This window comes from Colias croceus, chromosome 4 (genome assembly GCF_905220415.1).
Source record: "Colias croceus chromosome 4, ilColCroc2.1".
NCBI lineage: Eukaryota > Metazoa > Arthropoda > Insecta > Lepidoptera > Pieridae > Colias > Colias croceus.
The window spans coordinates 10,564,654-10,581,578 of NC_059540.1; the positions used below are offsets into that span (position 1 = coordinate 10,564,654).

The following is a 16,925-nucleotide window of genomic DNA, read 5'->3' on the forward strand; positions in this document are numbered from 1 at the left end:
GGTATTATTCGTAAAATAGATTCTACTTGAGAGTTTTGTATACAATATTTCCTTGAGCAAGAGCTAAATAGGTAGGTACCGTACTTTGCGATAAGTGATAACACTATCAACATTTAGTTTTTGTTTTGAACTCGCTGAAAAGTGTCGTGAGCCTTGTTTTACATTCTATAAAAATGTCGTTGTCGAAACCTATTATGAATCTGGTTGCTTCCTATTTACAAAACTTGTATTTGCACCCGATTAAAACTAAATCTCTAACCAGGTATAGTATAAGTTATTAATAAAGTTTGTCTTAAAGGTCAAAGTACATTTTTAAACGATGATAATAATGAAACGAAATTTTTTCGAGTACATGATTTAAAGACCCAATATTTACAACTCTTGATAATTTTATAGCTGTGTGATTGGCTGTGCTGGTAGTATAGCATCTCAAGTAGTTGCTGGAGAAAACCTGAAGTTTGACCCAATTTTTGCATATGGATTATATGGGTAAGTTAATTCATCTATCTACATAATTAATTGAAGCACTATCTTTACTGCTAATGTAAATTGAAAATTAAAAAGTTAACTGGTAAAATATTACGAGTGTTAATTATTTCCTGTTTCATCAGTAATCATGTAGTAGTTATATATTACCATAAAAAATGATATAAAAATATACAAAGACTAATTGCTCCATAATATGGTTCTTATTGATTTGAGATAAAATTAAAATAAATTAGTCTATTATGTTATATGCCACTCATAGCTAATGTGGCTTTCTATTTGGAAAATAATTTTTAAAATTGGTTCAGTAGTTCTTGACATCTACCTAATGTTTCTGTTGTCACAAACTTACCTGTATTTAATACTAGCGGTCCGCCCCGGCTTCGCCCGTGGTACATATTCACGTTTTCTCTACATAAGAACCATCCTCAAACTTCAAGGAATATTATAAAAAAAGAATCAACGAAATCGGTTAAGCCGTTCTCAAGTTATGCGCTTACCAACACGTTTTGGGATTCATTTTTATATATAAGATTAGTATGGAAGTTATCAATCATGATTAGTTAACATGTCCCTATCATTTCAGGTTGATATTTGGGGGCAGTATACCACACTTTGTCTATGAACTCATTGAGACACTATTCCCATACAATTCAGCATTTCCCCTGGCTAAGAAGCTATTATTTGAGAGACTGATAGTAGCACCATTTATGCAGGCTTTCTCATTATATACACTTGCAAGATTTGAGGGAAAGAATCACAATGCTGCGGTCAAACAACTCAATAATTTATATATGACTGTATTAGAAGCTAACTGGAAATGGCTTACACTTTTCCAAGTTATCAACATGGCTTTTATACCACCAATGGTAAGTGCTGCAGTTTATTTAATTATCTAATGAGTAATAAGATATTTTACTAGGAGGAACAAGGACAATTACTCCTTATTATAACTAAAGGAAAACAAAAATATTAAAACCTTGTTTGTGAGTAGGTATCAACTATCAACTAATATCTCTAATTTCAAAGTTTAAAAATTGCAACCCCCTATATGTGTAGGGCTCCCTTAATTCTTGGATCATGTGATTCTATATCTGTGATACAAGCCATATATAAGTAACACATAAGCATGTTATCTGATAAATGAAGTTTGAATTATGCCGGGTCCAGACTGGTGAAACTAACATGCAATGTAACATGCAATGAAAGAATTCACCGTCCACATTGCTGCAATGTATCATGAAAGATGCAACACACTTTGTAACAATTTCTCATAGTTTGGACGTCTTGCGCGCGCGAATTGTGCATTACACGCGCATGCTACGAGCATTACAAGCCGAGCGCGGAGCGATCCGTGATTTGTCGGTTTTTCGACGAACACAAAGGGGCAAGGAACACGACTACGGGAGGTTCGTAGTGAATGCGCGTTATGCGTCCACGCTTGCAGCGAACATGCAATGAAAGGCAGAATGTTACATTTCATGTTACGTTTCACCAGTCTGGACCCGGCATTACAGGCAATATTCAATGTACATATACAGAACAAACAATTGTATTTTCCTGTTAAAATGACATGAGGAAAATTTTCAATGGTATTCCATCATAGGATATTTTGAATTAGCAATATAGGAATTTATATTATAAATTTACAGGATCTCTATTCAAATAATTAAATTGATCATTTCAGTTGCGTGTTCTCTTTATGAATGCTGTCGGTTTCGGATGGGCGATGTTCATAGCTTCGAAAAGGCGACAAAATCAGAAAAAAGAATGAGTGCTTCCTAATTATTTAAAGACTGGTGGTGGCATTTTCATTGGTACTGAATTTAAATTAGACTTGTTATCTTTAATGGTGATAAGACATATTTTGCATAATATAAGATAATTTTTATAGCATGTTACGATGGGGGTTATCTTTTATATTTCTGCATATAAAACTGGTCAGAAATACATAAAAAAATCAGTATCTGTAACATTTGACTGCATATTTTTCATTCTATTCTGGTCTTTCACATTGCAAAGAATTAAAATATGATCATATTGATTAGTATGATAGTGTTATTTCAAATTACCTTTTTAAAAGATTTACCACATAACATTCCTACATGAATAATGATATGGGTGTTCAGGGTTGTAACGTATGAACTAATTTTTTGAGAAACTATTTGTAAACTTTTTTAATGTAAGTATAAGAATGATGATTATTTTGATGGGTTAGATATGTACAGGTTAGTAAAATTACACTGAATGAGTTATCTATTTTATTGTACATAAAACAAATGTTGAATGTTGTTAATATCAAGTTTATTATGGCTTTTAAGCATTGACAAAGTCAAAACTGTTTAAGAATCTGCAAGTTTTATATTCGTATGTTTTTAATAAAACTTTTAATCTGATTCATGTGTATTATTCTAGTCTCTTGTTATTGCTTATTACATTTAAATGCTTACTTCGCTAGGGGTGAGATAAACAGCAAAGGATTTTACAGGACACAGTTAATACATATTATGTATACACACAGACACTGGTGTAGAATTCTGCATTATTTTGTACTGTATGTTTACTCAATAAAAGAGTTTGTATTTGTCGCTTAAATTAAATTTTTTGACATAATTTTGATGTCACTATTTTACTAGAAAAAAATAGAGATCGTACTGATCTAAATAATTCCTGACTTCGATTTTTCAACCTTTTTTTTGGTACAATACAATTAAATTAAAATATCATTGCTATTAACATCTATAAATAGTGTTGAATTTCTTTCGTACATTATAAATACCAAGTAAATGTTGCATGGTTTACTTCCATGACAAATGTATATGACTAGTGAGAATTAAAATACATTCAATAAATATATTGCACATTAATCTAATAAAACTTAGCTTATTATTGTTTTGAGTATTCTGGTGCCTTTCCTATATCTAAAGGGAATAAAATTATCAACAATTCAAAATAAATTAATAACATGAAAATAAAAAATAAAATGAATAAATTAAGTAGATTGTAAAAAAAACTTTACATTACATAATATTTGACTAGACTTTGGTACACAATTATGACTAGTAAGTATTACGAAAATTGCGATGGGTGTAAAAATAAAAATAAATTGACAAAATTAAATATGGTAAATTGAAACAAAAAAAGCTATGTTACCGATTTTCTATGACAGATAAACAATTTTTTACACCCAGCACATTAAAGTTATAAATAATAGATTAATAGACTTTGGTCTAGTTGACCATAGACAAAGGTAACCACAGACAAAATAATATCAATTGTTCTATTTTTATTCGCGTTCTTGGCGCGGGGATCGCGACCAGCTCCTGTCTGAAGACCGACTGCTGTAGTAACTCGCGCTTGAAGGAGAAGAGGGGGTCGGCCTCCGGTATGGAATCGGGCGTTTACGTGCGCTGTTTTAATTGTTAATAATATTAATCAGTTAGTAAGCGAATTAACGGGTTAGTACATGCTTCATATTATTATTGAAATTAATGTATGATGCTTTTTGCTGAAAATAACACTGTTTTGAATAAAAGTTAATAGATTATGTATTATGTTAGTGATATAAATATGTGTAATAGTTGAATAATGTAGTGTTATTAGTTTATGATGATTCTACATTTACAAATTAAAGACTACCAAATGATCCAAATGTCGGTTTTTCAAAATATAATGAATAATTAGTTGGCAAGTCTTTAATTTCTTATGTATACAAAATAAGATAAATATTGCTTACCTCACAAAATCGAAGCCTTATCTAGCAATTCAGGAACAGAAAAAATATTTCAATGATTTTACTAAAATGTGTATAATAAAGCTTGGTTTCTACCATGCAAAAATAAAAGACAAATAAAAACAAAATATTTTTACAATAAACTTTAATATAACACAAATACGGTTGAACGAAATTTAACACACTTGAACTAAATAATGTCTATTGAATAGCACAATGTCTACATCTGGCAACACTGTCACTTTTCCCTATATCATATATTATAATAATTACGTAGTCATCTTCTCCTGTATTTGTATTTCTTGGAAGAATAAGTTACATCTATTATTGGTGCGCTAGGAAAGAAAAAACAAATCAATTAATTTAAGTTTTTACTTTCATTCCTAAATTCATTAATCTTTTTATTTTTTACATATTATTGAACTGTCTGCAATTTTCCAAAGATTTATGTAAAAAATATGTCGAAATAAGACTCAAAAAGGTCATAAAATAACTTAAATTATGTATTTAATATTTACAAATTAAATACAGTCCATTTATTATTAAACACTAAAGTTAGCACATCACTCAAACGCACACAACTCAAACAATTAGAAAGAGAGTCCCACTCACATATCTTTTAAAGTTATAAAGAATATCAAGAAGATTGTAAAATATTCAATCGTGCTGTAGTAAAATTCTTAGCACTTGTTATTATAATCAAATAATCTATTGGAAAAATGACATTATAAAGAAAGGAAAATTATATAGATAAATACATAACAGGGTTCTATCATACATTTGCAAAAAGGAGTCAACAGTAAATGGAATTTCTCAAAATTTAGTTTAACGCATACAATTGACAATTACAGGTCTTATCTCCTACTCGTGTCTTCTCAACTCGTGCTATTTTTTCGTGACTTTTTTTCTATAAAAATAAAAAATAAAACACGTGACTAATTGGCAAAAAAAAGAACAGGAAAATCAACAATCTTATCATAACATTTTTGTAAATATATCATCCAGATAGGGAAAAACCAAAAATATTATGATACGATCTGTAAAAGCTGTAGTATAAGTGTTAGCATTTCAAGCGAAACTCGGTAAAATTAAAACATCTAAACACACTAGGCATATTGACATTGCATTATTTATAAATAAAAATATACCGGCCGAATTGAGAACCTCCGCCTTTTTTGAAGTCGGTTAAAAAGGATAAAAATAATTTAAAAAATGATCGTTATGTCTTTCTACAAAAGAATTGTTGTTGTATAACATAATGTCAATATTGATAAATATTACTACACCTACAAAATTAAAATCAATGTGACAAAAAAATTGTCGCTCTTATAATTTTGACGATGGTTAAAGTGATTGGTTAAAAAAAAAATGATAAGTTGACTATAAATTTACTTAAAAGTTTAGATATTATCAAATAATTGTATCAACTTTACGATAGACACTACAATGCTTGAGACAATAAAGAAACTCTAAAGAACTATCCCCAAAACTGCAGTAAGAGCGGCAATACCGTGCGCAGAACACAAAAGAAAAAAATAAAATCAACAACAACATCAAAGCCCTGTCGGAGTGCGCTTGTACCTCGTGATACGTCTCCTATCGAGGAAACTGGGCGAGCCCGCCCTGCGCGGTATCGACGGTGACCGTGACCGCGACTTTGACCGTGACCGTGACTTTGACCGCGACCGCGATCGGTGCGACCCGCTCGATCTGCGGTAATCCGCGTACACGCCCGTCATTGTTCTGATATATCGCATGCATGCAATGTGCGTTCATTGTTCAACATCGACGTTTTCGTTCGAAAACAAAATCGAAAAGCACACTTTAGTGTCTGTTATTCATTGTGAAATAACCTATTTTGCTTAACTTTTTCGATGGTACATGTGAATTCGTTTGAGACGGATGGTGGCCTCTTTTCAAACGGTTTTTTTAGAAGATACATGATATTATAGTCTATATGAAAATATGAAAAGGCGCGACATTGTATCAAGGTATATAATTTACCTTGACGAGCGCGTGGACCGCGACGAGCTGCGAGACGATCGGGACGAGCTTCTGCTGCTGTACGAGCTTGACCGGCTTGAACGAGATCTGCAATTGAATTTGCGTCATGACTAAAAAAAAAACAGATAAAACTTTTTTAATGAACTGAAAACAAATAAGTAAATTATGTTTTTTATTAATTCTTATGACGTCCTGAAACTATGGTGAACGGCTTCATCTTATTCTATTCTTTATCTATTTTAGGGCTGATTTTCCAATCCTTGGTTAATAATAATTATTCCTCGAATAACATACTAAACTACCATTTCAAAAATATAATCTTTGGCCGTGTTTGACAGTTAACGGGTGACATTTTAATAATATCATGTAATACTTTATTGGGCGGATAAGTTTTAACTATGTATTGAAAAATCGGCCCTTAAACATAAAGCCTCTATAACTATAAGCCTTTGTAGGTTCTCCAAAAAGAAAAATAATAAAATACTAGCGGTCCGCCCCGGCTTCGCCCGTGGTACATATTAACGTTTTCTCTACATAAGAACCATCCTCGTACTTCAAGGAATATAATAAAAAAAGAATTATCGAAATCGGTTCAGCCGTTCTCGAGTTATGGAATTACAACGAAAAGTGGCATTGATTTTTATATATTAGACTAGCGGTCCGCCCCGGCTTCGCCCGTGGTACATATTAACGTTTTCTCTACATAAGAACCATCCTCGTACTTCAAGGAATATAATAAAAAAAGAATTATCGAAATCGGTTCAGCCGTTCTCGAGTTATGGAATTACAACGAAAAGTGGCATTGATTTTTATATATTAGAAGAAGATTAAACGCACCTTGATGAATAGGATCGTGATCGGCTTCTAGAGCGCGACGAGCGAGAGCGTGACCGTGACCTAGACCGTGAGGGCGTACGTGACCGCGACGACTTTACCCGCGACTGTGACTTTGACTGTGACCGCGAACGGGACTGTGAGCGAGATCTGGATCGCGACCGTGATGACCGTGACCAACTGCGGCGCGATCTGCTCCTTTTCCTTTCCTTCGTTTCCGGTGAACTGTCCACTTTCACAGGACTTTCTTTTCTAAGATCGTCATTCTTTTTCGGATTCGTTTGAGCCTTTGGCTCGTCCTTCTTATCCTCTGGAGATTTCTGGGCGATTTCCCACGCGTCTAGGTTCTGCTCATTGCGACCGTGCGATGTAGACGGCCCACTCGCTTCCTCGTATCTGTTGCGTTCTATCGACGCTTTCGTCAATTTTGCCAGTCTTTCCTTAAGTCTATCCAATTCCTTCATATTCAAATCCTCTTGGCGAGCGCAATCGTCCATTCGCAGGAAATCTATTTCAGACTCTTCATTTTCACTAGAAGAACTCAGCATACACGCCGTTATGGGCTTAAAATTATCGGAGTCCTTATTCTTCTTTTTCTTTGGATGTAAATCTGACGGTGATTTAATGTATTTCCTCTTATCTTTTTCTGGTAATTTTTCTATGATATCGCGATATCTCTCTGGGCTACGTCGGGCTGGCGAGTAACTGAGACTAGAAGAACTTCTACTTTTTGGATTTGAGCGAGACTTTGATCTTTCTTTTAGAGATTCTTCTTTTCCTGCTTTACCTTTATCATGATTAGATTTGAGATCCTCCGATCGCCGGTCATCTTTACGATTTGGTTTAGGAGAAGAACTACGTCTTTCTGAGTTTTTTCTTGGTGATACGCTCTTCTTTCGTTTCTTTGGCAACTTCTTTGATGGTGAAACAGATTTAGATTTGCTTCGAGTACGTGTTCGTCTATGACTTCCCTTTGAAGCTTTGTGATTTTCTTCCGGATACGGAGATTTTCTGACTGACCGACTGCGGCTTCGTTTCGTTTCTGATTTAGATGTATATTTTTCAGATTTTTTTTCAACATCTCTTCGTGGAGAGGAATCTTTTTTTGAATGCTCTCGGGATATACTACGCTTCTTTTTATTTTTGGATGGAGACTCACTTCTTTCTCGCTCATATGACTTTATAGGTTTTGTCACTGTACTTGGTCTCTGTCTTGGTGGTGACTCCCAGTCAGAATCATCAGAAGCTGATATTTCTGGCCTCGAATTTTTATAATATCTCTCTGGCTCTTTCCGCACTTCTTTTTTTGAAGGTTTACTATTTACTGGTGAACGTTGACGAGAAGGTTCTCGTGTTTCTTTTGAAGGACTCCTCCGCCTTTTCCGTGTTAGTTCATTATTATCTTTTTCCTTGCGTGATGGACCGTCATCATAGTGATCGTCATTATAATTCCTTTTATCGTTATCATCAGATTTTTTCTTATCATAATCATCGCCTCTATCATTTTTCCTATAGTCATCTCTTTTTTTATAATCCAGCGATTGACTTCTCCTTGCCGGTCGTCGATTCTCATAAGAACTTTCACGACGATTTCTGTCGTTATCCCTTCTGTAATCCTTCTGGTAAAAGTCATCTCTTCTTGAATCCCTTTGATAATTATCGCGCCTCGTATCTATCTGATAATAAGTTTCTTCTTTTCTATTATCACGCGGGTAATATGTTTCTTCCCGCCTATTTTTGTAATCTTCAGGGCTTCTTCGTCGTCTTTTTTCAGGTGGTGGCGACTCACTCGATTCTTTCCTGTGTCTATCTCTCTTATCGTGATTCCTTGAATTTCTTTCATATTCAGACGAAGGTGATCTTCGGCGATCGTGTTTAGAATTCTTGTCAATTGGCCGTTCCAAATCGAAGTCGTCTTTGTCAATTCTTTTCCGGTTATCCACTTTGGTGATATAGGATTTTTGCTTGCGTTCCGGGGATTGACGCTCATCTCTGTCCCTTTGTTCCGGTGAGGAATGTCGCTCATATGAGCGGCTTCGGTCTCGTCGTTTATTATTGTCTCTAGAGTTCTTTGAGTCATCATAATATCTATGATTACGATCTTCACGTTCTTCACGCTGGTGGTATTTCTTTCTTGGAACATGTTCTTCTGGTTCAGCTCCGCGCTTCCAATTTTTATCTTTTTCTTGTTTATCGGGCGAGCTGTAAAGATAGCATTATTTAGAAAATGATTTCTTTTGAGATACAAATTTCAAACATGTTTCATTAACATACCTGTCCCGACTGGATGGGCCGCTACTGTCACGACGTTTGCTGCTTGATTTTTTCTGTTAGGAATTCAACATTTGAACATTAAAATATGAACACAACAATGTGATATTGAACACCAGTGCCAATACAAGAAGACTAGTGGTTATGGCAACTAAATATTCTAATCAAGAAATCCCTCAATCGTTAAAAACTTAAAAGCGGACTGAAGAATTTCTTAAAAAAAAAATACAAAATAAAGTTAACACATGCAGTCACTATGAATGTAAATAAATCAAAGGCTTTAACTGAGATATTTTAAAAGGTACATTAAAAGCTACTCACGAAAGCAATTAATAACATTGAAAAATAATTAAACTCTTCCTATATTTTTTATCATATTAAAAAAAATATCCATAACATCCTCGTTTTAATACAAACTAAAGAGAAAACAAGTGTATGAAAGGAATTTTGGCACTAGTGCGTGTACTTTATATTTACAACATACAACTAAATTAGTGACACATAACGATATAATTTATTAAGTACATAAATACATGTATTACACAAATTCAAAGGAAATGTAAGACACATCGGGACGTACCTTATTCAACAAACGGTGGTGGTAGTGTATACCGTTTAAACATGTTGAGCATCCTTAATTAGTTTTGTGACAATGAGAAGGGAGAATGTTATGGATTAGTTAACATCTTGAAAATCGATATTATATAAAAGATGTGCGGTACAAAAACATGCACTCATGTTTGACAATATATAAGAGTTAAATAAAAGTGTTCGATGCACGTTTTTCGATACACATCGCTCGCTAGAGCAGCATGTCGGTAACTACGAGAACACCATGCATTAGACTGTGCACACTCCCTCCCATTACATATCATCACATCGCTCATTACGTTAGTCACAAAATGTATAACAATGCAATCATAGGTATATTTTAGTTTATCACCTAACTGTGTTCTTACTGAGTGTTATTGTTTTGTGATATACTTACAGTATACGTTATTTCTTCAGATAAAGATGGCTATCCTATGAAATGATGCACAGTTAAACAGATAATTTTTACTGTCTATTTTCTTTGTATTTACAAAACAAAATAAATAAAATAAAAAATAATATTTGCAGATAAGAAATATATTCAAGTATGGAATGATCGACCCCGATGCGTTGAATTATATATTTATGGGAAGTTTTTAGCAATTGAGTCAAGAAGCTCGGGAGGATTCTTGTAATGAGAACAAATCGAGTGACATCTACGAGACCCTCGCGTTAACTAAATATTAAATGGGAAAAGGTAGTGTAGGAAATCTTTATATTAACAAATGTATTATCTAAGCCCAGAGTATGCAGAAGAAAGTGCTAAGTAGATATTGTATCAGGCTGAGGTGTTTCATAGTTTGAAAATAAAAATTAAAATAAAGAAAGCAAAGTGCTACATGATCTATCCAGACTATCGCTGCTAATTTTACAAATCTTTCAAGATATTAAAAAAAAAAAAAACAGAAAAAGTGTATTCGTGTTGTATCCCCAGTGTTTCAAGACACAAAAAATATATATTAAATTTAGATGGCAACATTTAATCTATACGATTTTATGGCCATTTGAAGACAGCGTTATTTTTTCAAATATTAAATTTAGGCATAGACAATGGACCATAGACATTATTCGTCTATATTCTCTATACAAAAACGTAGTCTAGAAATGGCCGTTCCAAAGAGATGTTATAGTATGCTAGAACGCACCGAATTTGTATAGTTATATAATTTTATATATTCACCTTTTTCTTTTTCTTTTGTCTGTCGTCGTCGGAGCTTTCTGAGTCGCTGGCTTCGGAACTGCTAGAAGATTCCGTGTCCGATGATTTGGCGCGCTTCTTCTTTTTCTTGGTAGATTCGTGCCTGGAATAAATTTTTTTAGTGTTAGTTGTTTTGGTCTATACTGATCGCATTACTCTTTAATCTTTTAAGGGGCTGACAAGACCCATTTTGTAAAAATTGTTAAGTTATCTGAGCAGTTTTTTAAGAAAAGATATTTATTCTAGACCGTGGACCGACTCGATATATAATTGGACGAAATCGGCTCGATAGAAAATAATTGCAAAGATTGGTCTTAAAATCATCATTAAACGAATCTATGTCTTTATTTTTTTGACGTATTGGTCTGCAATTTAAAAACACGAAATCAACATATTCATACCTGAACCTCTAACGAGTCATATTTCGCATATGACCTACACTTTTCCTTAAATCACATATTTTCTTATTATTTTCTTCTACGACCTGTCACACTGTCCAATTGTATGCTAACAAAATTGGGTCTTGTCAGCCTCTTAACTAGAAATGTTTTAGTTTGGAAGAATTCAGGTTAACTGTTTGGGATTTTAATTTCAAATCAATTTAATTTAATTTCAATTAAATTAAATTCACTTCTCTTTAAAGCTATTAAGATCTGTTAAAAGTTATACTTTTCCTGACAATATAATTACAAGAAATAATATTGGTCAAGTATAAAATTCTAAATTAAATTAAATGCTTATTTTTACTTATCAGTTTGTATAAATTTAAAATTTTTGATTTGGGGAAAAATCTTGAATTACTCTATCTCTATTTATTTTCTCAGAAAATATAATTGCCTTAAAAGGATTTTAAATTAATATTTACTTTAAAGTTAAAATAATGTAAAAATATTGGTTCATTTTAAATACAAATGTATTAAGTTAATTTGTACAAGTGTAGAATCACATAAATTTTCCTAAATTAACAATTACGAAATGTAAACAGCTGCGCTATAACAAAGACACAGGTGTGAGAATCTTGCATAAGTTCATATTCTGTACCTACATTAGTAAAACTGTTATAAATTACCAACGTAGTTCTGACGTTTTTATAATTAAACAATATGTAATTTATTTAAGAATTTAGCTTATTTTTATTCAAAGCTTATAGTATCATTTAAACTTTAAAACTATTTAACTACTGCTTAAAACGACACAGATTTCAAAAGAGACTTCAACTTATGAATAGTACTAAATAAATAATTAATCAAATCTATTTCACATAACTCATCTCCCAGAATCACAGACACAATAGAAAATCTATTGTGTCGTGGTCAGATCGGGCCGCTCGGGGCTCAATGGGTTAACATACATAAATATACCATTAGAATATATAAACCCATTTATTTTTTTAGATAAAAATAAAACCTATAAAATTCACAAAATTACTGTTCAACCATACCTACGTATCAGTCTCCACAAGAGATTCTTTTCGCTGAAATTACCAATTGCATTATTTACCGTTTACAAAAGTACTAAAATAACCACACATTATTTATGTTTACTTACTGTAACGTCAACTGCAGTTTCACCTGTCTGAACAAACATATTTACTTATAACAATTTATATTCAAATGGAGCCAAAAATAAAATGATACATACTTGTCCTTTTTATTCTTCTTTGACTTTTTCTTTTTTGATTTCTTCCCTTCTGGTGATGTGCTGTAATTCAAAATAAATATATTTGTATACAACGAAATAATTCATGTATTATGTTTATAGATACATATTATCAAAATAATGCAAAACTAAATAATACAGCAAAATTTGAATCACATCTCAAATACACAAGAACCCTTTTTAACATCAGTTAGTTGCCCAACGCAAAAGTACAAAAGAAATACCTCAAATTTTTAAAGGTGTGTAGACAAGGCTCGTGCCCTATAACGAAGCGAGGCGATATTCCAAACGCACCGTATAGACGAGCATTCTTCTACCTAACCTAATGTTAAAAAAAATAGCCTACCTCCTCTTCTTCTTCTTCTTAGCCACCACCGTGTCCCGTTCCCTCTCCGCACTGGGCGTTCTCACTAGCGGGTACTTCTGCGCTTGTTCCCGCGCTCTACGCTCCGGGTCGAGGCTCGTGCCCTCTACGAAGCGAGGCGATATTCCGAAAGCATCGCGCAGACGAGCGTTCTTCTCTTGTTGAGCCTCTGCGACCGCGTGCGTTTCGCGCACACTGCAATGTTGATGTACGTTTAGTATTTAATATATGGATGTTGGTGTATTTTTATTTTCAATGTGGTGTTGCAGGGAAATAAGCAAGAAAAGCTGTCGCTTTGGAGAAGCCGGTAAGGAACTGTACGATTATGTTTTCAAATTAATCAAATATAATTTAAAAGCCTAGTAATTATCACCATCATTAATACTATTGATAAACTGTTGTCCAGCAATGTTGCTGAAAACTTTGTTTGCTCAGAACTATAGTCGAGCCAATTTATTAAGCAACATTTGACGTCTATCAATTTTATCTTCGAAGAGAGGTAACCTGCTTAAAAGCATCGATTAAAGTGTATTAATCGATACGGATTTGAAACATTTGTCAATCGAATTTATTAATTTATGATGATTTTTATTCACAAGTAATCAATGCATTCGATTCTAGATGTCTGATTTCGATTTTTAGAGTAACGTCTCTAGTATTTAAAAAGAAAAAAGGTTTATTGACACAAAATTGTAGCGACGTCAGTTCTTCAATTCAGAAATTGTTTATTATGTTTAGGATGGTTTATCAGTAAAATGAAATCTTAAAATTACTTGTATCGGTCATTATTATTATAAATATGTAATCGTAATTGAAAAAAGTTAAGCAAATGTGCAGTTCTAACAAAACGAAATATCATGTTATTCTATGTCGTCGTTACTAGGTTACGTTGTTGAATTTTGTTAAACTGTCAAATGTTGCCTATTAAAATGGCTCTACTATAGTCGAAATATCGTTATCAAGAAGCTTATATCCTCTAATACACTGGAGATTGCACTATGACCATTAACTTGAAACAAGAAACTATGACATTCAATGACGTCAGTCATGTTTTTTGTCTCTTTCTGTCGAGTGACCACGCTGGTTTGTAAATTCAGGATTTTTCAAAATAGAAAAAACTAAAAATCATGGTCTATAAATAATAACGACATATATTTTTAACAGTATTTATATTATAATATTATGGTCATACTTTATAGGTAGGTACATACAATTTTAATTGGTATAGAATGATAGTTATAAATAACTTTTGGCTACAAAGCTTGGATATGAACCGATATATAGCATTAACATCCTTTGTAAATAGAGGAAAGTTGTGTTTTGCATCAGATGCTGTTTACCAAATTGTTAGCTACTCAGATCTTCTTTTTAAACGCGTTGCTTCGACGGGTCAATTTCAAGCCAGAATCACACTGCACAAATTTCAGCTAACTTTACAAAGTTTATTTTTAAAAAGGTATTTTTTTCTGGGTCGTAATCCTCAGTAACCTTGATGGGCACATATATTTCTTTTTATTTTACTTTTTGGAAAGCTGAAATAGGTACGTAAAACAAAAAAATATGAGGTAAGTTAAAAAAGTATAAATTTCAATGTAAAAACGAACAATCTTATAACTACATGTGAGTGCAATACCGATGTCATGTGTTGTTTCATTACTAGTAACAATCTTTAAAATGGTGTTCTAAATTTTCATCATAATATTGTTATTACAATATATTCTCTTCGCTATCCATAAAAACTCGTCATCATGGTTACCTTACTTGTTAAATCTGTTTATTGAAAACTTGTTGAAAAATGATAAAGTATTAGGGAAATAACAAATTTAACATGACTGCTTACTAAAATGATGCTAAATTAGACAATTTTTGCCATTGAAATGATTCTAAACAGGTAAATGCAGGAGTATTGAGGAATATTGTAAATAACGTAAATATACACTTGCCTGTGAAATTCTATGCCAGAATTTGGTGTCCAAACACTTCTGCAATTTTGCACAATACAATGCATTCTTTATGTTCGGAAAATATTCATTAAATAAGCAACAATATTAACTTAAATATTCGAAGCGACGCAATTTTTTTGACACACATGCCATATTGACAAAGTGAGAGTTGCTACAATTTTATTATGGTGACTACCCATAATCAGGGAGTATCGCTTTTTAATAATTGGTTCAGATACTTAGTTTATTTAGCATAAATAATAATTGTCTCATCCAACAATGCTTCTGAATGACGTTGTTGGCAATTTATCAACAAACTCATGTACAAAAACTAACCTTTTGCACAGAATATTACAGCATACATAGTAGCCTTGGGAAAACTTCGTATTAACAGTGGCAATACCAAGTTAGGTGTGAAAGTGATAAAAAACATGAACTGGGCAATATTTTCTTGTTACACGTCAATGTTCATACCGAAATCTCCAGTGTATTAGATATAAGCTTCTTGATCGTTATCAACAATTTGACAGCACGCAACGCAACACGTTGATTCAACTTTGTTATTAAACAAATGTTTACCATGAATATTATCTATATATAAATTAATCATTCCCAAAAAGCTGCCGTGTGGTCCTTAAGCGTCATCTTTTCTTGGTTTTAGATACATATTACATAACATTTTACTTTAGCGAACTCTTTTGTTGGAATACGTTAAGCCAAGTTAAAAGTATTTTCAATTGTTGAGATTACTTGCTTGTTTTATAAATCACAAAGGCGTTAATAGTAAATGCTTTAAAAGCTCAAGTAATTAATTACCTGGGTTGCAACTAAGTACGCTAAAAACGGGGAAATCAAAAATTAATTTTCAATCGTAAAATGAATCGATAAGATTATGCATACACATACAACACGGAAAGCTGTAAGTGACCTTTGTTAAATGCGGCCGTGTGTGAAATCCTTTAGAAACACAATTAGCGCCTACTGCATTTAATTAATGCGCGCCCTACATATACAAACGACAAATCGATAAAGTGCACACCTTATGACGGATCGCATGTTCTTCCTCTCCTCGTTGGAGGGACAGACCTGCAAATTGTTAACATGATTGCGTCCGGAGGCGCAGTTGCATCTACAACAGCAGTTGGTCCTCAGACTCGCGAGGATCGTCCTGAGCGCTGGTTCGAGCGAATCGGCCATGTTGCATGCGCCGTGCCCCTGAGCCGGTACTATCGACATATCAGGGTTCGGGTCGTGGGACGATGCTCTCGGCCTTCGCGGCGGCCGCGCGAGAACGGCTTGGAAGGTGCCACGCCAGAGCCTCTCGAACACTACCCTATTATTTTCGCGACGCGACGCACGGTCCCTATGCATCTTAACCTACTTAAATTTAATGGAAGACTTGGTTACTTAAAACTACAATGGAAGACTTTTTAAGGCATAGGCCGTGCGGCTACATCTTGATGAGCGGCCGGGGTCGGGCCGGCGGCGCTACTGGGGAAATAACAGGATGTATGGCGACGCGCGCACCCTGCGCAAACCCTCTCCGGAGCCCTATTACGCGGCGCCACCGAGCGGAAATCTTTTGTCTAAAACGAGATGAAAATGCACCCTTTTCTCGTGTAGTCATTTCAGTAATATTACGTATTTAAGTTTTTCAGGATTTTAAGTACGTGATTCGTCTGAGTCACGTCCGTAACAAATTAGGCAATTAAAAATGCAATGCGTATAGAAAACAATGTTTATTCAATCATAGAAATTAATTTCACATAGCAGCGGCCGTTTTCGTACACAGTGATGCGAATTAATTTTGTACAGCTATTAATTGAAACTACACGGTACAAG

The 16,925-nt window shown here is 33.6% G+C and overlaps 2 protein-coding genes across 12 annotated transcripts in view; one reads left to right on the forward strand and one right to left on the reverse strand.

Moving 5' to 3' along the window:
• LOC123691444 (peroxisomal membrane protein 2) lies at positions 1-2,882 on the forward strand. The gene is made up of 4 exons (XM_045635842.1): positions 1-262; positions 397-489; positions 1,073-1,355; positions 2,174-2,882. Exons 1-4 carry the CDS (start codon positions 174-176, stop codon positions 2,258-2,260), a joined length of 552 nt encoding a protein of 183 aa, XP_045491798.1. The 5' UTR covers positions 1-173; the 3' UTR covers positions 2,261-2,882.
• The window catches only part of LOC123691442 (serine/arginine repetitive matrix protein 2), a 25,590-nt gene continuing 11,433 nt past the window's right edge, over positions 2,769-16,925 (reverse strand). The window contains exons 1-9 of one of the 11 annotated variants that reach the window (XM_045635830.1): positions 16,123-16,544; positions 13,123-13,335; positions 12,759-12,818; positions 11,100-11,220; positions 9,332-9,384; positions 7,061-9,259; positions 6,224-6,310; positions 5,801-5,962; positions 2,769-3,896 (exon numbers count right to left, since the gene is read on the reverse strand). In XM_045635830.1, coding sequence (XP_045491786.1) covers positions 3,773-3,896; positions 5,801-5,962; positions 6,224-6,310; positions 7,061-9,259; positions 9,332-9,384; positions 11,100-11,220; positions 12,759-12,818; positions 13,123-13,335; positions 16,123-16,454 — 3,351 coding nt within the window. In that variant the 5' untranslated portion in view covers positions 16,455-16,544 and the 3' untranslated portion in view covers positions 2,769-3,772. Of the gene's footprint in view, positions 3,897-4,222; positions 4,244-4,347; positions 5,127-5,800; positions 5,963-6,223; positions 6,311-7,060; positions 9,260-9,331; positions 9,385-11,099; positions 11,221-12,758; positions 12,819-13,122; positions 13,336-16,122; positions 16,545-16,925 lie in introns of those variants that run through there. The other 10 variants (XM_045635836.1, XM_045635835.1, XM_045635831.1 and 7 more) reach the window with 10 other exon arrangements.

Excerpts from the sequence above, each read along its gene's own strand:
- LOC123691444 (XM_045635842.1), top strand. The coding sequence starts at position 174 with ATGTCGTTGTCGAAACCTATTATGAATCTGGTTGCTTCCTATTTACAA. Across the intron at positions 263-396 it reads AAAACTAAATCTCTAACCAG|CTGTGTGATTGGCTGTGCTG; the intron begins GTATAGTATAAG and ends ATAATTTTATAG. Across the intron at positions 490-1,072 it reads TTTGCATATGGATTATATGG|GTTGATATTTGGGGGCAGTA; the intron begins GTAAGTTAATTC and ends CTATCATTTCAG.